General features: G+C 33.8%; 1 protein-coding gene across 1 annotated transcript; it reads left to right on the top strand.

Moving 5' to 3' along the window:
- Positions 1-4,828: 4,828 nt before the first annotated feature.
- LOC131635812 (putative dehydration-responsive element-binding protein 2H) lies at positions 4,829-6,105 on the top strand. Its single transcript, XM_058906457.1, has 2 exons — positions 4,829-4,998; positions 5,279-6,105. The coding sequence occupies exon 2, from the start codon at positions 5,299-5,301 to the stop codon at positions 5,857-5,859; it is 561 nt and encodes a 186-aa protein (XP_058762440.1). The 5' UTR covers positions 4,829-4,998; positions 5,279-5,298; the 3' UTR covers positions 5,860-6,105.
- The last annotated feature ends 21,278 nt before the right edge of the window (positions 6,106-27,383 follow it).

Below are 27,383 nucleotides of genomic sequence, written 5' to 3'. Positions count from 1 at the left end.
CCACTCCACACCATCTGTCACACAGTTTCATAGTCCAACCAAACTACCTACTACATTTCAACAAATTCCAAACCATGACCTTAGCCTACTTTGTGATTCTACCTATATAACCTCCAACAAGCATGTGCCACGTGTCAATGTAGTGCACTTGAGAACAAGGTTCTTAAAGGGCCAAATAGTATTGGTAGGCCGTCCACTTTAAATCCCATTAGAGAAAGGAAACGACCAATTTTGCTGAAAGATTTTTATTAGTAAAAAGGGGTGCAGTTAGTAATTTTTTTCTATCTAGTAATTTTGTTATGTTTCAAAAATAAGTCATTGGCCCAATGTGTTAGAAAATCCTAACTATTTATATTGTAATATTTTGAATTGTGTTAGACAATAAAAGGTCAAAATTTTGTTTTATGTTGTCTCTTCCTATTGCAACCCTAGATCTATTTTAGTCTTAGTATAATCTATCAAAGAAGCATAGTGTTTTCTCTTCCATTGCATTGATTTCTTACTTCCTCCTAGTTGATTGTTTCATGTGGTATCTCAAAGACAACATCTATACGAGATAATATGATCTATTAATGGTGAGGAAGGATAGATAATACCTTTATTATGGTAGTTTCTAGAGGTGGATAAGAGGATGAGGAACATGTCTTATGAAAATGAGTAACTAATGCTGAAGAAGCTTGTTGCTGACACGATGGGTGGGAGCCTACATAAGTTTCTTATGAGACTATAAATTCCAATGAGACTATAAAAAATGTAGGTGTCGAGATAAAAATTTTATGGATGCATATTAAAGAGTTTAATCCCAAATGAGGAAACTGAAGACTGCGAAAATGTTACAAAAAAGATGAGGTTAAGGATTTGAAATCTAATAAGTCATATTTGCATGATAAGGCTGAGGACTTAAGAAAGATCAATAATAAGTCATATTTGATGTGTTTAAGGTAAGGTTTGTGAATGATTTTAAATATAGATTGATGGTTGAAGTTAGTAATGAATATGAAACCTAAGAGACTACCTTTGAAATGACAACTAGGGTTATTGGTGATTATAATGATTAACCCATATCTAATGACGAAATATTATTCAGAAGAAAAAAAATAACAAACACAAGGTGTTGTGACCGAAGTCATTGGTGGCATGCTTAACCATCCTATGATTTTAAAAATCGAGGAGCCTAAAAAACTTATTGAAAAAGGCCGATGTTAGAGATAAGGTAAAAGAGATTAATTGTGGGCGTGTATACTAGTTTTGGGGTATGTGACGATAATTAAATATTTTTGTAATCTAGTAATTTACTTAGGCATCTGAGCTCTGACCATTAAACTCCATTGCTTATGACTTTTGATAATTTTTATGCATTTCTAATACTTCTTGTGTTACGTAAGTGTATATAAATTTAGTTTCCTCTCTCCTTATTTTGTGTACTTGATGTAGCATCAAAAGTAAATATATTTTTATCTTATTCACATGGACTAGTCCGATTAAATAATCAATCAATAATTGATATAATTTTAAGTGAGAGGGTTGATAGATTGATTTTCATAAACTACGAGTCTATAAAATGGTAAATGGTAATGAAATTAACACTGATAAGAAAATGTTGGGATTATGCTGCATTAACTTTTATCTAATGCATCTCATGACCAATAAAATAATATTTCTACTAAATATTATCACTTTTCTCTATACAAGCGTTATTTATGTCTGAATAAAGTCGCGAGATCAATCATGTTGCTTAATCAATGATCTCTCAACCAATTAACCTATACGAAAGCATTAAGTATTGTGAGTATTATGACTGTTAAACCGAAATCTATCTCAAAAGATTGATGTTTAACAAATGATTATCTTGGATCTAAATCTAAAAAATATTTCTCATTAACATTTCAAATCCATAAGGTGAGTTATAATTAATCATTTTATGATAAGTAGTGAATATAAGGATAAATATCAATATAAATGAATAACTAAAATAGAAATAAATCCACGGTCAAGAATAATACATCACAAGTGTTTGTATAATTAATTTTATTTTGGCAAATTTATGTTGTTTTTAGTTGGAAACTTATTTTTGTAATGCAATTTAGAATTAATAAAAGAATGGATTTTTTTTCAATGTTTTGTCTCATTTTTGTTACTTTTTGTTTTGTTAAAGCTTATATTTTTTTAATTGCATGTTTTTATCTTTTCCTCTTTCATTCTTTTAGCTGATGACAAAAGAGAAGGGGGAAGTGAGAATCATAACATTTCAATGTGCATACAAAGAGATAAATAACAAGGTAACAATATATTATTGTATATGATAGATCATAACCAGGATCCAATGTTTTAAAAATATGATCGAACCAACCAAATATATCACATGGATTGGAAATCAAACCCGATTTTGGTCCAGACACCTTAACAAAATTTGAGAAAGCAACCTCAAACCACTTAGAACTCAAAAACCGCTGAACCGCATGCAATTTTTGGTAACTGTGTATTATATATATATATATATATATATATATTAAATTCTTAAACAAAATTTTAGAATACAAAAAAAAAGAAGATCTCAGAACATAGATGAAAAGAGAAGAATAAAATCTGACATGTTGGATTTGTGAAAAAAAGAATAGATGCAGGAGAAAGAAAACACTGAATCCCTTACTATAATAATTCAAAACTATGACTAACTACACTCAAAAGCTTAATAAAGGTATTTATTCATAGAATGTGTAAGCAATGCTTTCAAAGAGAGTTTTTAATGCAACCTCATTCCATAAAAAGAATAAAGTGCGATAATGAACTAAGAAAGAGAGAGATAAGTTGCTTTTTTCACGTGGTATTCAGAGGAACGTCACCCATTCCCCCACGACTTCTTCCATTCCATTATAGGGTGAGGACATGTCACTCCTTAATTCTCATGCCGCACGAATTACCCTTAAGGAAGGCAAGATATCCAATAGAAATGTGACCTATCTAATAAGTAGGAATTTGATCCGATAAATGGGCGATTAAGAATCCCCATATCGCCTTCTATGACCTTCACGGAAATATATTGATACAGACTTAAAAGAATTTTTGATGGCCCGAGGCGTAGCCTTTTCAATTGAGTAAGATTATAAAAATCCTAAACTTTATTACTTAAAAAAAGAGTTCTACTTACTAAAAGAGTATGGCTTTTCCTGGGCCTATGTAGCTTGGGCTATAGGCCCCTATTAATTGACTTGACCTATTCCCACCCCTAAAGGCATATACACAACAAGAAAGAATATAATAAAAGATAAAGAAACACACATGAAATTGTTTATCCGTTCCAATAAAACTTATCTACTCCCGATGAGACATCAACTCTCCGATCGCTATACTTCTAAAAATTGTTACAAGAGAATACAAAAGAGTTACAACAAAACAGTCACCCAAGTTTTCAAAAATAAACTCTATTTTATTCCCAAAAGTTTCCCAATCTCTCAAACTCTTTCTATATGAATCACACAATTCTAAAGTGTTAATTTAGAAGTGTTTCTCAATCCCCTTAGATACCTCTTAGAATTTTCCAAATTCCATAAACTGCAAGGAATTTCAACATTTACATTCTAAGTATCCCAATAGGATTCATAACCCTTATCTTTGTCTTCGCTCTGAAGTTTTGAAACTTGTGAAGACAAAAATAAAAGAGAATCATATTTATGAAATTTGAAACCCAATGGATCCTTAATAAACAAAAAATATACAACCCATTAACGAACGAATCTGCTAACCAAAACAGCCAAGCCTAATACACATGAACTGACTGAATCAGACTTGATGCTTGATACACCTAAGATGGCCTCTAGAACCTACATATGTCTCTTTTTTTGTGCCCGCTGCTGATTGCTGCCGCCCGGAGCTATGGTGTGAATGCTTAAACTACTAGCATGAGACTCCTCAATATTGTCGAACCCCCGTAATCGCGGCTTCAACACCATTGGCCTTTGTTTTCGACCAAATTTTGAGCGTCCTCCTAACTGCCACCATCCCGACTCCCAGCACTGCCACCATCAGCCAGATCGCCCTCGTGGCTTTGGCGTCTTCCATTAATATTCTTATAATTTTTTAATTTTATGATTTTTGACAATCTCAAAACATATTCTCTCTCTCTCTCTCTCTCTCTATCACTCAAGATTTAAGAGATATTTCTATCATATCTATTCCATTTTTCTTATCTAATTTAGACGGAATGAATACTTTATTAAATTTGTCATAAATTATTCAAACAATAAGACATGATATCTAATATGCTATGTTCGATTCTCCTATATTGTACTTGGTTCATTCTATCTCAGCTCTTTTAAAATTATCCCATCAAAATCTTAGCTTATTTGAATAATTGGTTTGGTTATTAACACTTTATTTGTTTAATATTAAGGGTTAACTATAGTTTTGGTCCCCCTATTTTAACTTATTCACAGAATTGATCTTTCTATTTTAAATTCAAATAATTTTAGTCCTCCCTAATACTTTTGCACTGAAAATTAACGATGCTTCCATTTTTAAATTAGAAAAATTTCTCGTGAAACATGATAAATCATCATATAAAAATCTATTTTGTAGAATTTTATAAATAAAAATAAAAATTATTTAAATTTAAAATATAAATTAATAAATTAATTTTATGATTCAGATAAAATTGGGGAACAAAAATTTACTTTAACCTTTTATGTATTTTCTACCTCTTATCTTTCCTTCTATTTTCTTTTCTTTCAACTTTTTTCCCCTCATTTTCCTTCCAAAACCAAACAAACAACGTTTCATGCCTCGAAAACGATGTTAGCGGCTTCGAGAAGTATAACCCTAGTTCCTTGTCGGTGTCGTCTTGTCTTGAAAAAACTCACATCTCTCTGTTTTCTTCATCACTTCCCCCATCCCAATATGCACCCATCCTATTCACATTGATTCTTCCTCCTTTGAAGCTCTCTAAGGAGCGCTTCCTATTTCCCTCACCTCTTCACCGAATCATCTCCCACCTCCACTCAGGTAAACCCATCTTTTCTCTTCCTTGTTTTTGGTTTTTTATTCTAAAAATCTCTACTTGTTTTTCATAGGAAAATGTTCTTTGAATTTGTGACGGTTCAAATTTTTTTACACAAGCTGTGTTTTTTATTCATATACCGTTGAAAACTCTGAATTGGGTTGTTAGAAACATGTTTATATGAGAGTGATGATAATTGTATTATGAAGGTTATGAAATTATGTGAATTATAACGCATGATAGATATGTTAACATTTGAGATTTTTGTTGTTCATTATGATGTAGTGTAGTGCTATTTATTGCGTATGTTGGCGAAAGCTTGTGAGAAAGGGGATGGATCTAAGTCCCTGGGTAAGATACTGGCGAAATGGAAAGAATATAATGCCCAACTTGATGCCAGCAACGACGCGGATAAGCCCGTTCGAAAAGTTGCGGCGAAGGGATCGAAGAAAGGGTGTATGAAAGGCAAAGGAGGGCCTGAGAATTCGCGGTGTAATTATAGGGGTGTTAGACAAAGGACTTGGGGGAAATGGGTGGCTGAAATCCGCGAGCCGAATCGGGGGAGTAGGTTATGGTTAGGTACTTTTACTACTGCCATTGGTGCTGCTCTTGCTTATGATGAAGCGGCCCGGGCAATGTATGGTTCTTGTGCGCGGTTGAACTTTCCTAATGTTTCAGTTCCGAGGTTCCCTGAGGAATCTTCGAATGACTCTCAGGTTGGAAATGAGTCTGGTTCCTCGATGGTAGTAACTGAGAATACCGAGTCGATGATAATACCGAATAACTCAGGGATAGGAATAGATGTTGTTAGTAATGATATGGAACAGGTTTCCTTACCCGTAAGTGTAAAACGGGAGAACGAGTAAGGTGAATCAGGTGATGAATTTGTAGTTTTGTTGTTCATGATGTATATTTTGAAACTGATATGGATATGTCATGAATATCTACTAGCTATTGTAGTACTTGCTAATGATCAACTTAGGAGTACTGAATCTTGATGTTTGGTCCTGTTGATCTGCTGTTGTAATTTTCAAAACTAAGATGAACTTGGTTGGAAAGTGGGCTTATGTGCCCTTTTGATAAATGCTGAAATGTAATTTACATTTCTTCTACATTTTTGTTCTTGTTTCTTACATTGCATAATGTGTGATAATGCTGCTAGATTTATATCAGATCACAGTAGTTTGTAGTATAGAGTATAGACCCTCTGTGGAGTGTGGAATCTCATTGAAGTATTGAATCTTGCTAGGTTTCTTACTTTTCTTTCAAGGTATGTTTGGTTCGACGTTAATATATTCGATCCTGTGGTAGATTCATGTTATCACTAAAACTAATTTTCCAAACACACATTTGATTAGCTTTAATGAAAGATCTTAAGTATATTATAGGTACCAAAGGTGAAGAAATTTCTTGTATTAATTACAAATCTGTGAGAATATTTAAGCATCAACTTTCCAATAAAATTGAAGATGTTTTTGAACTCTATGCTGTCTGCACTACTATGAGCCCAACAACCACTCACTTTAAGAGAAGATAAATTAACCTGGTATCTCCACCCTTATACTTGGAACGAAAAATACCAAAATAACTTTGTTTAAAATTTTCACAAAAATTTGAAATCTTCTGCGTGATACTGGAAATTTCAAGCACATACTAGATTTTTTTTTTTTTTTTTTAAAAAAAAAGAAATTTTTACTTGAAATTTTTAAATTTTTGAGAGATTTTACCTGAAATTTTGAAATTTTCAGTAAATTTTAATCGAAAATTTTGAAATTTTTAGTAGATTTTACCGGCAATTTTAAAATTTTTCAGGATTTTACCACAAAGTTTGAAATTTTCTGAACTAATTGTAATTTACCAGAAATTTTAGATAAACTATCGAAAATTTTCCAGAAATTTCAAATAAACTATCGAAAATTTTCGTATATATTGAAAATTTCAATATTGTATCGAAATTTCGTTTAGAAAATATTAGTTCTTATTTCACCAAAAACATTTATGAAATAATGAAAATTTGAGGTGTCAAGTTTAATTTGGGGTGGCATAATTGAGGTTGGCGGGGTGGCATGTTAAACTGTTTCACTTTCACCGCCTCTTAAAAACCCTCAACGCTTATCTTTCAAACCATTCTTATTACTTGCACCCCCTGTCCGGATTCAAATGCACCCGCGCTATAGTAGGTGGAAATTCCCAAATAAAACTGAACAATGGAAGAAATTATCTCATAGATTGACACAGCACTAATTGATACAGTGACTAACGTATAAATTTCTGTGTAGGAAGAGAATAATTAATTTATTGTATATTTGTTTATTTTTACTATGTTAAAATAGTATTGGAAAACATAGTAAAAAGAGAATAATGGATTCCATGGTATATTTTTGAATTGAGTATCAAGTGTACAATGTGGTCAATATATATCTATTGACCAAGCTAACTAATTAGTAAACAACAGTCTAACAAACTTTTTTAAATAGATGGAATTGGTTAACAAACTTAATTAACAATTAACTCTAATATGTCTCTCAAGCTAGACTGCTGATGTTAAGCTTGCCAAACTTGTACACAAACTAGAAAAGATGTAGGATCGCTTGCCAAACTTGTACACAAATTATAGAAAAGATGTAGGATCAAGAGCCGTCGTGAAAATAACAATTAGTTGTGATGAAGAGATATAATGTAGGAGATAAAATAGTTTTTGCAACAATTTCTCTCCAACCAAGTGACAATTTAGGGGTAAGGATAAAAGTAAAGTGACTGGTAGGGATAATCATATGTTAACTGAGTTGTTAAACTGAATAGGTAATACTATATATGATATTTGTCAAGTAAATGGGTTTACCAACGAGTTATCGATATGGTGTGAGATTTTGTAAGAGTGAACAAGAGGATTTGCTTAATATGATGCTTTTGTGTCCGGAAGTGGTGGAAGGTTTGGAATAAATATAGAAACAATTCAATAAGATCTAATGTGTACTTCCTGTGATAAACATGGATGCATTTCTTTGATTTGGAAACTTCTAAGCCCTAGGTAATATTTAAGATTTCCTAGATTTTTTATTTTGAAGTTGTGATGAAGGAAATCTTTGATTGAAGAGCTTTCATTTATGTTGGTACCTGCAATTAAAATGTCATCTACATAAATTAAAATGGAAATAAATGCTGACGCATAAAGCTTAGTAAACAATGAATGATTTGAAGATGAATGAACATAACCTTTAGAAATAAAGGCATAATACAATTTATAAAATTACTGTCTACTTTTGAGGCCTTATAAGGCTTTGTGTAGTTTGTCAACATGATTATTTAAAGTGGAATGTATACTAGGGGAAAAGACATATAGACTTCCATTCAAAGTGTCATGAAGAAGGGCACTATGAACATCAAGCTCGTGTATAAACTAGTCTTTGGAAGAGGCTATGGCTAAAAGATCTCTAAGGGTTGTAAGTTTGGCAACACGGGACTAGGTATCAAACTAGCGTATACCCTATACTTTTGTGAACCCCTTAGCCATTAGCATAACTGTTGTGAAAAACGATACCAATAACAAAGTATAATAGGGAATTAGGGAAGAGAATAAGAACACAAGAATTGGTTATAACTGCTATTCTTTCACTTTCTCTTAAAACAAGATTACAAGTTTACAAGAATAACAAATAACCTCTCTCACCCTAAATTAGGATTTGCAGCTTAGCAATGATGAGAGACTAGTATGCTATTTATAATAAAACCTAACATACTAACTAATGGGCTTTTTCCACAAGGCCCATTACACAAGTCAACTTAATAAACAAGCTAACTTAACAAATTAGGGTTTAAACACTAAAACCTAATTTAACATGCTAACAACCCTAGCATCTTCGACACAAGCATGTGAACAACCTTCGACTTCATGCTTAACCCTGTCGAACCAAGAAGCTACCCTTCGGCCATACTAGAGTTCGATCCAAAATCTCACAAATCTCCACCTTGGATCTAACTCTACAACATCAAGGAACAGACTAGCTTTCTTCATGCAGCTTTATCAACTGCATACAGTGGAAAAACTTGCAACTCGGCAATGTCTTGGTGATCATATCAGCAGCATTGTCTTCAGTCGAAACCTTCAGCACTTGGACTTCTCCACGCTCGATTACTCCTCTGACGAAATGCAGCCTCACATCAATGTGCTTAGTTCGCTCATGATAGGCTGAATTCTTCGACAGGTGTATTGCACTTTGACTATCACATTTAACAGTGATACCTCGACCTTGAAGTTTCAGCTCCTTCGCAAAACCTTCAAGCCACAATGCTTCTTTCACAGCTTCAGTTAATGCAATGTACTCCGCTTCAGTGGTTGATAGAGCAACAACCTTCTGAAGTGTTGCTTTCCAACTAATTGCTGTGCCAAACATAGTGAAAACATATCCAGAAATAGATTTCCTGGAATCCATACAACCTGCATAATCAGAGTCGACATATCCTTCGATTACTGCTTTACCATCTTCACCCAAGGCTCCACCATAAATTAGGACTCTATTCAGAGACCCATTTATGTACCTTAAAATCCACTTCAATGCTTGCCAGTGAGCCTTTCCAGGATTCGCCATGTACCTGCTTACAAGACTTACTGCGTATGCTATGTCGGGTCTAGTACAGACCATAGCATACATCAAAGAACCAACTATATTAGCATATGGGATGCTATTCATATAGGCTCTTTCGACATCAGTACTGGGACACTGATCAATACTCAGCTTGAATTGAGGGTTTGTTGGAGTCACAACTGGCTTCGAATTCGACATACCAAACTTTTCAAGAATCTTCCGTAGATATGCCTCTTGAGATAGGCATAACTTCGACTTCTTTCTATCTCTTCGAATGTCAATTCCAAGAATCCTGGAAGCAGCTCCCAGATCCTTCATATCGAACTCCTTATTGAGTTCAGCCTTCACCCTCATCACATCTTCAACACTGTTGCTAGCTATGAGAATATCATCCACATAAAGCAACAAAATAACAAATGAATTACCAGGTCGAAATCTGAAGTAAACGCAGTGGTCGAACTGACTTCTAATGAAACTTATGCGTGCCATGAACTTGTCGAATCTCCTATTCCACTGTCGAGGAGATTGTTTCAGCCCATACAAAGATCTCTTTAACTTGCACACATAATCTTCCTTCCCCTTTTCGACATACCCTTCAGGTTGCCTCATCAGGATCGTTTCATCTAGATCACCATACAAGAACGCAGTCTTCACATCCATCTGTTCCAGTTCAAGATCGAACTGTGCCACCATGGCAAGCAACATTCGAATGGACCTATGCTTCACAACAGGAGAAAACACATCATTGAAGTCGACACCTTCTTTCTGAGTGAAACCCCTTGCAACTAACCTTGCCTTGTATCTTTTCGACGTCACTCCTTCAATTCCTTCCTTAACTTTGAAAATCCATTTACAGCTGACTAACCTTGCCCCAGCAGGTTTCTTGATCAGTTCCCAGGTATGATTATCATGAAGAGATTTTATCTCATCATCCATGGCCTTCAGCCATTCAGTCTTATTTCGACTCCTCATAACTTCCTTATAGTCTCTAGGTTCTTCGTCTAGAACCTCACTTGCAGAGATTAAGGCATAAGCTATAAGATCTGCATATCCAAGTCTCTGAGGTGGCTTGATGACTCTTCTCGACCTATCTCTCGACAATAGGTAGTCATCGTCAGTTTCCTCAACTTCAGCATCTTCTGCTTCTTCTTCGACTTCATCTGGGATATGCAATTCAGCATCAACATGCTCCACCTCAACAGGAATCTCTACCTGTTCCAGCTCTTCGTCAGATGTTTCTGTACTTCGACCAACATCATCAGTTTTCTTAAAAGCCATTTCAGCTTCATTGAAAACTACATCTCGACTGGTGATACACCTCCTGTGACCTGGCTCTAGGCACCATAGCCTATAAGCTTTGACTCCTTCAGGGTATCCCATGAACATGCATTTCAGAGCTCTAGGTTTGACCTTGTCTTGCCTAATGTGAGCATAGGCTATGCAGCCAAATACTCTCAGTTTGTCGAGATCTGGTGGATGTCCCGACCAAACTTCTTCAGGTGTCTTCATATCTAACGCTGTCGAAGGACATCTGTTTATCAGATATGTTGCTGTCGAAACAGCCTCAGCCCAGAACACCTTCTTTAACCCGCACTAGTCAACATGCATCTGACTCTCTCCAAAATAGTTCGATTAAATCTTTCAGCCAAACCATTTTGCTGTGGAGTACCTGCAGTAGTTCTATGCCTTGCAATACCAGAGGCAGCACAAAAACTGTCGAATGCCTCATTGCAAAATTCAAGGCCATTGTCGGTTCTCAACCTCTTGACCTTTCTGCCAGTCTGATTTTCAACCAGAGTCTTCCAACTTTTGAAATTCTCAAAAGTTTCATCCTTAGTCTTCTGGATGAATACCCATAATTTTCTGGAATAATCATCTACTATGGATAGAAAATACCTTGCTCCTGAATGTGATGGACACCTTGCAGGCCCCCAAAGATCAGCATGGATGTAATCAAGGGATCCATGTGTTCTTTGTTTGCCTTTGTTGAACTTCACTCTGCAAGATTTTCCAAGTACACAGGGTTCACAAAACTTCAGCTTTTCGATTTTGTCTCTACCAAGCAGATTTTGTTTCCCTAATTCGACCAGACCCCTTTCACTGACATGGCCCAATCTTATGTGCCAGATTTCTGTTTTCGACAAAGGTTTCGTGGATGCAACATTTGTCGAACCACTTACAACTTCAGCCTCAAGGGTATACAAGCCTTGTTTCTTCACGCCTCTCAAGACTTCCTTCGAACCCTTCATGACTCTTAGGATACTTTTCTCTCCTTGGAAAACATATCCTTTCTTGTCGAATTCACCAAGAGAAAGCAAATTTCTCTTCAAATCAGGAACATACCTGACTTCAGTCAACAACTTTATTGACTCATCATGGAGCTTGAATCTCACAGATCCAACACCTGCAATCTTGCAAGCCTTGTTGTTTCCCAGTAATACTGATCCACCATCTTGATCACATAATTCCTCGAACAAGTCTTTGTTTGGAGTCATGTGCCAAGTGCAACCTGAATCCATAATCCACTCCTTCTTAGAGTCACTGCTTGAAACCACAAGAACATCAGATGATTCGAAATCATCTTGAACAATGGCAGCGTTGCCATTATCCTTACCTCCATGATATTTCAAGCGTTCAGGGCACACCTTTCTTGTGTGACCCTCCTTCTTACAATGGTAGCATCGAATGCCAGATGCTTCGCCATTGTAAGTCTTCGACTGGCTTTTGCCTTTCTTCTTGTCGAACTTACCATCCTTTCGTAAGAGTTTTCCTTTAACGGCCAAACCTTCGCCAACAGTCGAAGGTTTATGCTCCTTTCGTTCATTCAAGTCCTTAGAGTACAAGGCTGATTGAACTTCTTCAAACGTCAGGGACTCCCTTCCATACAAGAGAGTTTCTTTGAAGTGACCATGTGATCGAGGCAAAGCGCACAATAGTAACAGCGCTTGATCTTCATCATCGATCTTCACATCAATATTTTCAAGATCAAGAATCAGCTTGTTGAACATATCCAACTGCTCAGCCAATACTTTGTCTTCAATCATCTTGAATGAATACAAAGCTTGCTTCAGGTAGAGTCGATTTACCAGCGATTTGGTCATATACAAACTTTCAAGTTTCACCCATAACCCTGATGCCGTCGTCTCCTTTGATACCTGCCGGAGAACCTTATCACCAAGGCTCAACAGAATTGCGCTGTGTGCTTTCTCGATCATAGTTGTCTTCTCCGCTGCCGTTAATGCAGCATTCATGGCTGCCTCTCCCTTCAACGCTTCCAAACAACCCTGCTGAACCAGTAGGGCTTTCATCTTCAAGCGCCACAGACCGAAATCATTCACTCCGGTGAACTTTTCAATCTCATACTTTGTTGAAGGCATCTTCTCCACGCTCACCGCACCAATTTGTTGTGAAAAACGATACCAATAACAAAGTATAATAGGGAATTAGGGAAGAGAATAAGAACACAAGAATTGGTTATAACTGCTATTCTTTCACTTTCTCTTAAAACAAGATTACAAGTTTACAAGAATAACAAATAACCTCTCTCACCCTAAATTAGGATTTGCAGCTTAGCAATGATGAGAGACTAGTATGCTATTTATAATAAAACCTAACATACTAACTAATGGGCTTTTTCCACAAGGCCCATTACACAAGTCAACTTAATAAACAAGCTAACTTAACAAATTAGGGTTTAAACACTAAAACCTAATTTAACATGCTAACAACCCTAGCATCTTCGACACAAGCATGTGAACAACCTTCGACTTCATGCTTAACCCTGTCGAACCAAGAAGCTACCCTTCGACCATACTAGAGTTCGATCCAAAATCTCACAATAACTTTATGTATCTCTATAAAACAATGGTTTCTATGTTTGGCCTTATAAACCCACTTATATTTAATTAGCTTTTTCCTTTGGAAAACTCAGTAATGGTCCAAGTATGATTGAGTTTGAGAGCCTTAATTTTAGAATTTTAAATTTTGTTCACGAGGGTACAGATGCTGGACACGATGTTGGAATAATTGGTCCAACAAGTTAAAATATATTTAACACACAGGGGGATTGTAACACGGAATCAATGAAAAAGCAATAAATAATCTCAAAAATTGGTAATTCAGTTTGGTGCAAACAACACCTACGTCTAGAGGGCACTTTATTCAAGAAAGGAAATTCACTACTTTGAATTAGTACACTTAGTCTTCTATGAACAGCAACCCCATGTTGTTCAATGCCTCTTTCTAGTCATAACGACTTTCTATTTAGGTATCTCCATAAATATGAGAACTCCTCTCACTTTCTCTCAACCACTAATTTCTAGTGATCAAATTCAATAGGGCTATTTATTGAATGTTGATTATTACAACTCAACTAAGTCAAATCAACAACTATGCCAAATTACTGAAACATAGAGTTGTGTACACAAATATTTACCCCAACCTTTATGATGGCATTAGCGTGGAATACAAGTTTCAAAGACTCAAACCATGCACACAAAATCCATGTTTTAAACGTGAGACTGATCCTCCTTATATAGCAATGTCTTCAACCTTTTATCCTTTGGATTTCTGATTTGATTTAGTCCATAAAATAGTTGATTTAGTTGTATATGATCCTCTCCATGATTGTCTTCAACAATATATGATTTCTTATCTTTCAAATTCAAATCTCCATTTAAATCCGATTTGAACATGTCCAGCTGTCAAACAAGTCAAACAAAAATTGCTAAAATAACTGCAGCGAATCTCATTAAATCCTAATCATGATTTGCATACCAAGAAACATCCATACGACTTGCTGTCAAGGCTGGATGTTGCACTGCACACATGTTGAAGCATCATGTTTAACATGTTGCATTAGAATATCCAAATTAACTCTTCAACATGAATCGGTAGATCTTCCTTGTATAGTGAATTTTGGATTGAATAACTCAGAACCATAACTGCAATAACGCCTATCTGTTGTAAAAGACTAGATGTTGCATCACACATGTTAGAACATTGGATTTCACATATGTCCCTTTTGCACCATAACTTGATTGAACAAACTCTATGTTGTTTTGCATAATGTAGTCATCCCAAAAGGAACTTCAATATCCCTTTTTGACAAATTTTGGCAAAACAAATCTTCAAGCAGAAAACATAACTGAGTATCAAATATTCCATACTTAGAATAGTCATTAGTAGTAGAAGAAGTCAAACCATTAGATGATATATCAGTAGCAGCAAAAGTCAGAGCAATAACAACAATTTGTAGAACATACAGAAAATCATGAGGTGGTTATACACATGAGTTTGCATGTCAGAGGTCATGAGGTAGTTACACACGCATGAGTCATGAGGTAGTTACACACACATGAGAATGCTACACTATCATACAATAGAAAGATCCAAAACACCCAGTCATGCAATCATTCATGCATGAACACACATCAGTTAGTAGTCGGTAGTCAAAGATCAGAAGCTACTACTAACACATAACAATACAAACGCACACAGATCTGTATCATATGACATTTCAGATGTTGTAGCATGTGTGCTTTCCACATAAAATAATTAATACTAAACACATCAGAGAATAGGTGAAATCACCTTCCTAATAATCGGTAGTTAGTAGTCAGTGAAACTACCCCCTTACACACCATTACTCCTATTTTTTCCATAATTTGGCAAAGGTATTCCGTAGTAATATTGGACAATCATCATAGAGGTTAGTATGTTAGCACATACACACAAAAAATCCGGAGTAGACAAATAAAAACCAATAGTAAAGATGTTGAACACAAAGCTAGGGCATCATGAAAAATATTTGTATAAAGTTATAAGGGCCAAAACAAATTGAGCACAAAAACACCTAAAATTATTGGGTCTTCAGACTTGATTTATAGTCCAACCAATTGACTCCAAGAAGGTCGCCTATTCTTCCTTAAAATCTGAGTTATAATCATGAGATTGAACATGTCTTTTCTTTAAAGACTTCATCATTGTTATAGACGTCTTTCCAATCACAGATGATCCAATCAATGATATAAAATACCTAAGATTTGAGAGCCCTAAACTAGTTAAAAGCTTTGTTTGGTTTTTGAGATTAGGCAGGTAAAATATTTGCTTGGTTCTTGAGCTCAACCTGTTAAAATATTGCATTTGGTTATTGAGTTTAGCCGTCAACAATTTTGTTTGCTTCCTGAGCTCATCCTGGTGTAAAAGCCATGTTTAGTTATGAGATTAACCCAATGTAAAACCTCCTGTTTGTTATGGGCATAACCTATGAAGAGCTCGCGACTCTATTAATGGAAACTCTCAAGAAGAAATTCTCGTGGACATGGGTAAGCCAAGTTGTAAAGTCGAACCTGTATAAGTCGTTGGTGCATTTCTCTTTACATTTCAGGTCTTTATTTTTTTCTGCTGTATTTCCATTTCCTTATCTTTCTGATTCTTTCTTTTAATTATTTCGCTGCTTATTCTCTTTTCTATTTATAAAATTAACTTAAACCTTTTAGTAAACTAATATTTTGATAATTGAAAATCATTTTGTAACCCACACAGTTTAATTCCCTCGTGTGTTTAGAGTTACTTGTCCAACAAGTATGACATTGACCAATTAATGAACGTGGTTGATGGGTCATCCCTTTATTATAAGAGACGTGGTAGTCAATCAACGATACTTGGGACCATTCGGGTTTGACTAGGAAAGTCTCCATCAGAACCATTGTCATACTTTCCGATTATAATCTTAAACCCCAATTTCCCAGCCTCTTTGCACACTCAATGTAGCATATGTTGACAAACAATAAAGTCTTGTTTATTTGTAAATTTTTCACGAACATATAACCCGATAAAAACTAAATATGGGTGCCATTTTCTCTTATCTAATTTATTGGGAATATACTTCAATCAATAATTCAAAAAATGTTCCCTAATCATTCTAATCATTCCCAACTCATTTGGCTAGGTTAAAAAATTAGGTTAATTTATTAGAGAAATAGAGGCTTTAAAAGAGATTTTAGTGATTGTATGATTTAGCCATAATAATTTACGTAAACTGTTTTGTGTTTTTACGAAACACAGATCACTCACACATGATCATACGAGCTTTTATACTTTCTCTCTTTCGTACTTTGAAGCTTCAAGACTTTTCCAAATATACCAATCATATAAGCACTTGCTTGAGTCTTCTTGAGGCTTGAGATATCTTCAATTTGGATACCATCATCATAAGATATTTACAGAGATCATCAAAACCCTAGTTCATCAGGTTGATTCGGAAGAAGAACTTGAACAAACTATCTTTTGTATATTTAACTGCTTGACATATTTGTTTGTCTCTATGCTTTTAAGGTCAAATTGAATATTCATAAGTTGTCATCAAAGGTTTCATCTTCACAATTTGTCATCACCAAAACCAAACTATGATAGTCATAACTTGCTTGACCATTTATGGATTAAACCTACAAGAACATAGTTTCACATTCTCCCCCTTTTTGATTATGACAACATATCTCTCAGAGAAGTAGTAAAAGAAAGACCAAGTAAAGAAAAATGGAGTGTTAAAACTCCCCCTCAATTGAGTAGAGAGTATACTCTACTCCCCATGAGAGTATGCCTCTCAACCTTTGTCATAATAAAAAAGGCAGGTAACAAATACAAGGAGGGAAAATAAATATGCAAGCAGATAGCCACACAAGCATTTAGAAAAGGAAAATAACAATGTATTCAATTTAAAGCAAATTTTAGTAAAATAAGGGAATTACAAAAGGAACAATAATAGAAAATAAGCAAATAACTAATTCATCTTCTCATTATCACCCTCTCTTGACACCATTAGAGATATGAGAGTTGATTTCTACGATTTCTTGATGAGTTTGCGAAGTTTTGAATTCATTGTTTTATGACCTTTACGGATGGCATTGAGGATGTTTAAAGAGGATGTAGGAAGATCATTGTTTCCTTTGTTATTGTCTTGCTATTGATGGTGCATTTGGAGGTAGAGAGATGATTTCCTTTCTTGGATGACGTACATCATTTGACTTAAAATGTTTCTTCCTATTTTTGAATGTTTAATCTATGCGTCATCCATGTTGAAGTTGAAGTACTCCAATATTTCCATAACTAATTCACCATATGATAAATTCATGTTTTTCTTTTTTTATCCATCATATAATGGATCATAGCATCGACTCAATTTTTCTAAACGCGATTTTCCAAAAACCAAACTGGAAGTATATCTGATTTGTGTATGGTGATCGAGTTTCTTGGAAAGAGAACATGATTTACTGTATAGTGATTCAACCGAATTTCTAGGCGTATAATGAAACGATGAATAGAGTAGGAATATCGGGAGATGGATCTATCATACTCTTGATTGATGAATAGTAGGTTGCATATTCGTGCAAACTCTTCAATGTATATTTCAATGAGATGCTTCTTAACTTCGGAGCTAAGAACACCATTAGAGTAAGAGATATTTGCATAGAACAACCTCACCATTTCAGAAATCTCTCTTAAGGAACTTCAAAGATGAAGTTCCTCAAGCCGATATCTTTGAACACTTCCGTAACATTGTAATCCTTTAAAATTCCTCGTCCAAGTAGCGAGAAGTGTAGACTTCTTTTTCAAGTAAAGGTGAAAATCGATCAAGTATGCTGAAATCAGGAAAGTTGCATAAATATTTTTAAACGACTAAAAACTCGGGTTTCTTATAGAACCCATGTGAGACAACTTCAAAATAGATAAAGGAAGGGTTTATGGATTTTGATAAAGACCATATTCAATACTAGTACATGTGTAGGAATAGAATCTAGTATGCACATGCCATGACCTAATTAACTATTAATGATCCAAATAAAATGTGGACCTCTCCTCATGTTATAATCAATTGAGCCTTGATCTTCACCTTCTTTCTTTTGTCAAGTAAAAGTTGTCATTGATAACACATGAACCATATCATCATCACTTGGCTTCTTCTAGCCACAGTTCATAATTAGCTTTAAATAATAATTATGTTTCACGGTTTGTTATGTCATATCACTCAATCTGGCATCTTGCAAACGTTAGATTTGTGGTTTTAAGCCTTTAATAATCCTACTATGCTTAATACTAGGTTCCATCAAACTACAAAATCATAAAAAACTCAATTTGCCACGTATGCAAAATCATGTGGGGAGAGGCAAATGACTAGGAACTGTTATCTAGTGTTAGTTATACCCGAAAGGTATATCTATATATGATGAAAGTGATTGGAAATTAATGCATTAATCTTTCTATCTTCTAATTTCCAGCTACAAAATGATGTCAACTGTTTTCTTCCAAGTTTTCCAAACTCTATTAGGAAAGTATTGAATAGGGTTTTATTCTCTGCATTTCTAGTCCTCAGTATGAAAATTGAAATAAATGCGATAACGTTTTGAAGAATAAATTCTATACGTCATGCCACTGTGCATATGCCCGTTGAGGTCACAAGTCTAGATCAAAAGTTGTAAACATAGAGTTTTGAATGAGTATTAATTGAATTATAAACATCCAAACAATTAATTTCTAATACGTTAGTTTTGAATGAACATTGTTTATGGCCGGAGAAAATAATTATATATTACTTAGAAATCAATTTTAAAGGTTCATATACTTTATCAATTGTTAGTTAGTTTAATGGTGATTGACGTTGAATTTGGTAGGGATGATCACGGTTTAATCCCCGCAACTACGATTAGGAGCGGACTGAAATCACTTGATGTCAGAACTGACCCCCGAACCGGACTAAACCGATGGTGATAAATCCATAAAAAAAAGTTCCATACACTTTAATCTAATAAATTCCGTTTTTTAAAAGGCCACGACTCTTCATATCCAAAAATATCAATATTTCGTAGTCGCAATTACGCTGGTGGACCGAAACATTGGTGATAGAAAAAGAGGTCAGACCCACATGTTTGCACCTGCCCCTTAGTCTCGATTCTCGATTATACAGACTAAAATAGTCTCATATTGATTGAAAATCAAGATTAAAGATAATTTATATACAATACTTATACATCTTAACTTAATAAGATATTTCTTTTAAAAAGATAAATAAACTCGTGAGAATTCTCACCCATAACAGACAATACTTCGTAGGCGCATTGTCCTAGATTTGAATTCAACCGAAATAACAATACTAAGAAAGGCCGAGTCCACATACTCATGTATGCCTCTTAGCCTTGACAAGGAACAACTATTTCGGGCTGACTAAAATAATATCATATTATTTCGGAATCAAGGATATACTCATACACCTCAAACTAACTATACATTCTTTTTAAAGAATAAAGTTGTGAGAATTTTTAAATCTAAAGCAGACCATACCTCGTAGTCGCAGTGGTACAGACACGAAGTGTATCAAAACAAACATTAAATAAATTATAAATTAGAGTTAACAAAAAGAGAAACGATGACTTAAAGCACCAAAGGTAAGTGTATAAATAAAGGAAGGAAAAAGAAGATGCATAATAAAACACACAGTTGAGACTTGAGAGGGTATTCCGCGTAAGTTTTTAAATGCAATAATTAAGTTCATTGCTGCTCTGAGCTATGTTATCAACTACCAAGTTTAAGTTCAATTTGAATTATTTCATCTGTCTTAAAGCGAATGGTGCAATAATAAATAAAGTGTCATAGATGCGAACATGTAGTTTGCATTGCATATGTTACGTTATACAAAAAAATAGAAATACCGTGTTCAATATTTTTTAAAATTTTATCTATATATATTTAATTCAATAACACCTGTTCTTAATTTAAGGACACATGTTAATATGTTATATAAGTTAATTTGTACTGGATGTAACACTTTTCAACTTTTAATTTAATTTGTTAACTAATATTTATCGTTATACGTCCCAAAAAAATGAGGCAGAACAGAATTTGACACAATATTAATTGGACCGTGGTCCATAATTTAGAGGAGTTGAACAAATTTTAAAAATTGGCCTAAATAATAAAAAAAAAGTAGGGAAATAATATTACATTTTAACATTTTTTATAAAATAATATATTTAAATAGTAAAAGTGTATGCATCATAAATCGAACCACTTACTTTTGAGTTTTAAACAAAACTTCGTACCACTATGCTAACCAGATTAAAAAAATATTAAATTCGATAACTAATATTTATTTATTTATTTATTTATTTATTTTAAATTTATAACTTACGAAAAATATATTTGAAGCTCCTATTTTTGAGAGGTTCTGGGCCATGAACCCAATTGTTCGAACTCAAGGTTGACTCTAAAGTATAGACTGTGGCTTAAATTCTTGACCTGACATACAAATTTGCGGCAAAAACAGACATGTTCGGCGGATCACATTTGTTTTATCACCCATATTTTCAAGTCAATCTATTTAACTCTATATTTAAAATAATAGTAAATATATTAATAAGAAATAATATAATTTACTTGTTTATATATTTTATTTTTGTAATGTGTATGAAATTGTGAAATAAATGAAATATTATAGAAAAAACAATATTATTATTAAATTTTGTCTACTTTTTAGTCTTTTACTCCGAAAACCAACCTCCTACTCCTGTCATTTATTACAAGTGGTCCCATAATTCCTTTTCTATAAAACCCCCTCTACCCAATATGCACTCCCTCACATTTCTTTGCGTAACACTTACTCTTCTCTACAAACCATAAACCGGAACCTCAACACAACTATCACAACTCCACACATTAATGTTCACAATGAACAACCTTACCTTGGTTTCTCTAACGTTAATAACCCACATCTTCTTGCTAGCGATGGCACAAGAGCCCTCCGAAGCTCCATTGAAGCTTAACCATGAGAGACAAGTTCACCAAAGTTATCACAAGAGTGAAGAAAGTGTAATAGCAGAGGGTCCAGATATTAGAAGAATGGGAAAACATCATCATTCTCATTCATCGGATGTGGCTGGTGGAGGTGTGATCATAGGTGGGCTTGTTACTGCAACTTTTGCTGTTGTTTTTTGTTACCTTCGTGTTACAAGGAAAAAGGATGGTGGTGATGGAGTTGATCCTTTGTTTAAGTGAGCTGCAGAGGATCTATTTTGATGATAGGAATATGATGTTCATATGTTATTGTATTGCAGGTTCATTTTGTATTGTTTATTTATATTGTAATGTGTAGGACATATATGAAATTCAAAATTAAATTTTATTCAGATAATTTTCTTCTTTTTTGTTAAGTAGTCTAGTGTCTGAAATTCATTAAAAAATGAATGAGTGGAATGTCGCGTGTTTGAACCCATGTCCTTATATCTAATAGTCATTGCATGAACTATCAACTGATATGACTAAACGGATATTTTCTTCGTCTAGTACTACTACTCTGTTTCTTTTTACAGAAAAAAAAAGTGCATTGAGATTATGCTTTTGTAAGAGTAAAGAGTGAAAGTAAAGTGTTTTTTCTTGCATATGAAAGTGTAAAAAGTGACTAGAAATCTACATTCCCTTTTGCCGAAGTATCAGTTCAGGATTCCTTGTGGTTTTCTTCATTGTTAATCCATCTAGCACTATAAAATTAGATATTTTATCTAACATATAATATAGTATCTGCTGCATTCCATACTTTTTAAGCAAAACAGGCAAATCTAAAAGATTAGTGCTAGAAACAAAAAACATAAATTAATCATTATACACTATTGATTCTGTATCTCCTTGTTTCTAATTTACAATTTTATTGAATTATTTTAGTTGTTCAAGAGGGTGGGGCGGTAAATACAACCTATATCTATTGTAACTTTCTATCTATCTAGAACAAAGTAAAGGTCGGTGCCTCTATTGTTTAGTACTAATCTGTATTATAAATTAAAAAATTATTTTCTCCAATTTTCTTTCGGTGTAATTATAAAAAGAGGTTTGATAAGTTTACACAAAATGTTGATACTACACTGTATTTTATAACATAATGTAGTAGTTCAGCGTAGTTTCAAAAAGTTTAGCTGCCTGAAAAAGTAATGTCAAGTTGCCAACAGCTCTATTCGACATAGTAAGAACATTTTGTTTATGCTTGAAAAACAACTAATTTTCATAGTAGAATTCAAAAATTAATTGAAAAATTTAATATGAACTATCACACTTATAATGTGCCCCTTTTAAAGACAATCACACTTATAAATTAAACATACTATTTAAGTGTGTAAGGAATGATTTAGGCCCAAGTTCCATAAGCCCATTAGTTAGTAATGAGTCACTACTATTTAGAAGGATCTAGATAGTGATTAATTAATGGATTGCAATGTTATAAATAGGTATCTTTTGAATGTAACAGATTATCAATGAAATAAATGGAAAAGTTAATTTTAAGTTTGTTAGCTTCTTTTAATGTACTTTCTCTCTATTTCTCCTAGCCTCAAAGTTATGTTCATAATAAATGGTGCTTTCATTGCCATGGATTCTCCTCCTTACAATTACTATCATCACTACCACCATGATTCTACAACTATCAACACCCATACTTTGTTAAAACCCATAACCTCCATGGAATCACCTCATAACCCATGTTCTTACACTAAATCCTTGATACTACAAATCTTGAATTCTCAACAAATTTGCTTCCAAACGATGTCCAACTGTGTTAACACACTTTCATCCATTAATGCTGACCTATCATCTTTAAGCCACCACAATTTCCACCCCGTTTACCCTTATGCAATTTCCCCTTCTAAACCTACGCCTCACCACCATACGCCAAATCCATGTTATTCACACTCTCCATGTTATTCACATTCTCCATTTTCTCAACAAAATCCAACAAACATTTTCCCTTCATTGATCATTCTCACTATTCTGCATCATTCTTGGATCCGTTTGTGAATGGAATCGCAAAATCACAACTCAATGATGAAGGGGATCCAAAGTTTAAACCACTACAGTTGCAGCAAGGTGAGAGTTTCGATGAACAATTATCAGGTATGGAAGAAGGATTCAGTGATTTCGCAGTACCGAATGATGACAACGAGGAGTCATCGTTCCAATCTTCTTCGACACATCCGAATGACATCATCATTCCCACAAAGCAGTTAAAGTTGTCTTCCTTCGTCTTCAACGATGAACATCTTGTCAAGGAAAATGATGAGGCTGGGTTGAGTATTCCGATTGCAACTCAAATCCTCGTTCCAACCTTAACCCCATCGAACATCAATTCAGAGCTCGTAGTCGATAACGTTGATATTGTGAACTCTGAGTTCAAAGCTAATGTTTTTTCGGATTTATCCTCATATGTCAAAGAGCAATTGAAAGATATTGTTCTAGAGTTGTCATGAATCCCGACCCAGCGAGGTGGCTAGCGGATGTTTCCAACCGTGGATATTTTCACGACGACGTCGATTACGAAATTCCACCAAAACCTCTGGATGATATCTCAAAGATAGAAAGAACATGCGCACCTGAGGCGTTTATGAAGCATTTATGAAGCCTTTATGAGAGTATACAGATTCACCATTTGTCCACCGTCACCGAAATTTTCATTCTTAGCCATGAACATGATTCTGACAAGTTGCTCCAAAGTTATGCTTTACAATAGTGTTAGGTGTTCATCAATGTCAACCTTATGGAGAAAGACAACACAACCAAGGTATACAGCAAATGACATTTTTCTTAGTTTTGGTTGTCTCATGTCTGTCCACGAATTTGATGAACCAACGTATTCATTGCGAATATTTGAGTCCACAACCTACAATTTACATCATGATTTTCCTACTTCCATTATCCATGACATAAAATCTCATTCTACTTGTGTTATTGTTCATTATGTTTACATGGAGAAAAACTTTCTTCTATTGCTGAGATATAAGTCATATGTTGTATTGTTGTGCTCAGAATGCTCACTGTTGACTCTAGCACCCATAACACGAACTGGTGGACCAAGATGGCTCATGGATTGTTCCTTGAGGGGTACTTTGAATCTTGGCAGCATGATTCCCATTATTAAGTGGATATTATTCTCAACAATAGTCATAAGTGATCCATTGATATCTTCTGTAATGTATGCTGCTCTATTGTTGTCTAATGACCCCATATTCACTGCATTAGGATACACTAAGGCAACCCATTGTGTAGGTGTTAGGAAAAAGAGATAGAAATTTTGAGATCCATGAGGGCTACATGATACATCAATTTATGGAGGTCATACAATTTCCACTAATCCTTGTTGGAAATAGTCATGCTTTTATATGGATTGAATATTATTCTACATATTCTTTTTGGTGTCCATCATTTTGGAAGCTATATATGGTGGCTCCTAGTTCATCACTTAGAGGCGTTTGGATTCCAAATTCAACCCGGAGGTATGAGAAAATGATGAGAAAATTAATAGTTCCTTCAACAATGGCCTGTGTTATTGATATTGATGGTATTTATGTTGGTTTACTTATTAATTCACAAGCTGAGCAAAGAATTTTCTTATTGATTACCCAAAGATTCTTAATAATTGTTGGTATCCATATGCTTGTTATGGTCAAAAGTGGCCTAGTGGTTGAAACAACAACACAAAATAGTTGGTTCACTACTAGCTATTTTTGTAGGATTTTCTTTTGGGTGCAAAATTTTGCATTAGTTCTCTTGAGCATATTCAAATCTTGTTTTAGTTTCTACATCCTCCCCAATGGAGCAGCATTTTCAAATGCAAGAACAAATGGAAAAGTAGCATAATATGAGAGTACTACAACATTTTTTTCTCCAAAAATGTACTTGCTTTTCAAGACACATGCTGTGTATAATACCTATAATGAGATGGATTGGTTGATAGCTTGGTTTTTAAGGTGTGTTCAGGTACTTGGATATATCTACACTAGAGCAGTCATTCTCTTCATACTGTTGGATCCAGGATAGTTTGTCATAGCAAGAAGGCTTTACAACCTTGAGGACAAGGTTGTTTGCCAAGGTTGGTGGAATGTAATGAATGATTTTGTCCCAAGTTCCCTAAGCCCATTAGTTAGTGATGAGTCACTACTATTTAGAAGGATCTAGATAGTGATTAATTAATGGATTGCAATGTTATAAATAGGTGCCTTTTGAATGTAATAGATTATCAATGAAATGAATGGAAAAATTAATTTTAAGTTTGTTAGCTTCTTTTAGTGTAGTTTCTCTCTATTTCTCTTAGCCTCAAAGTTATGTTCATAACAACGTGTGCCCCTTTAAAGACAGAACAAAATTTGATATGAACTTAGTGTAACACAAAAATTGTTATAGCACCCGACTGAATTTGTGTGCCCCATTTAAAGTTACACAGAAATTATTATCATCTAGCAAAATTCGAACTTGAAATTTTAGGAGGAAGACATCTCAAGACTCAAGCATTCTTCAATATGCCAACTCCAATGGTTGATATGCTCAACTAATTTGTCTTTTCATTTTTTTTATATTCATAATTTTAGTATTAATATGAGGAGGGATTACGAAGAAAATGGTGATTTGAAACGATTTTTTTTAAAGGAGTTGATCCTTTTGTATGAGTGAGAATGATGCTGAGGATTTATTTCAATAAGTGAAATATAATGTTCATATATTGTACTATTTCCGGTCATTTTTCAGATATATTAAATAAATAATGTATTTGGACAATATATTATATTGTCCATTTACATTATTTATTATTTATTCGATGTATCTAAAAATAAAATCTTTTCTTTTAAATAAGATAAGAGGGAGTATTATAGATATCATTTGACATTGTCTATTTACATTATTTTTTTGTTCCTCTTCTTCAATTACTACTACCCGTTTTCTTTATATAAAAATAATAGAGAAAGGAAGCTGCATTGAGGTTATTTTTTGTTAGAGTAATAAGAAAAAAATTAAAGTACTTTCTTTCTTCCACATGGAAATGTAAAAAGTTGCTCAGAAATTTACATTGCCTTTTGACTAAATATCTCGCTCCATGATTCCTTGTTTTCTTCATAGTTAAGAATTTTTTCATAGTTAATCCTTCTAGCGGTGTGTTTGTTTCATGGCTTAAGATTATATATTTGGTAATACTATTCCAAGGATTATTATTTGCGGGAATATTGTTCCCGCCTATGTGTTTGGTAGAAATTTAAATTCCTATATATAATAATAAAATTTGTTTAATTTTAAATTATAAAAAAATAAAAATAAAAATAATTATGAGTAATAGCTGGAAGTTAGAGTTGATTTAGCTTATTCCCATGGGAATATTTTATTCCCACTCTTTATGCCTTAGAATAAGAATTGAAAAACTATGTGTAAATAATATTCCTTAGAATAAAAAATTCCTTGAAATAACTTTTTAAAACTTGAATCAAACATGGGAATATTATATTCCCATGCTCATATTCCCAGGAATAATTTTGGTAACTTTAAAACAAACACACCCTAAGTCTATAACACTAGACTATTAGAGAGGAAATTGTCTGTTTAAGCAAAACAAAAAATGAGAGGTAAAAAAATATTATGTTATAATAACTGTTCGATTCTAGAATTTTAAGTTTGTTTTGAAAATCAGAATTCTAAAATTAAGAAATATTTTTTAAGTCTTAGAGTTTTTGAATAATTCAGAGGTTAGAAACGACTTTTCTTATAAAAAAACAGATAGATTATAATAATTTGATAAATCAATAAAATATATATTATATTCTTGTTTAAATTTTTTGCACAAAAATTAAGAAATACAATAATATTTTCAAAAGATAACACTTTTACTAAATTAACACTATTAATATCTTAGAAATAGTGTACAAACTAATAATTAAAGGATACAATTAAAAAAATAATAATCATTGCTATATTAAAAAGTAAAAATGACATTTATTATAAAACAATTT

This window comes from Vicia villosa, unplaced genomic scaffold (assembly GCF_029867415.1).
Source record: "Vicia villosa cultivar HV-30 ecotype Madison, WI unplaced genomic scaffold, Vvil1.0 ctg.001555F_1_1, whole genome shotgun sequence".
Classification (NCBI taxonomy): Eukaryota; Viridiplantae; Streptophyta; class Magnoliopsida; order Fabales; family Fabaceae; genus Vicia; species Vicia villosa.
The sequence above is the reverse complement of the archived record's forward strand: the minus strand, read 5'-3'. Positions and strand labels throughout refer to the sequence as shown.

Coding starts and splice junctions, on each gene's coding strand:
- LOC131635812 (XM_058906457.1), top strand. CDS start 5,299: ATGTTGGCGAAAGCTTGTGAGAAAGGGGATGGATCTAAGTCCCTGGGT.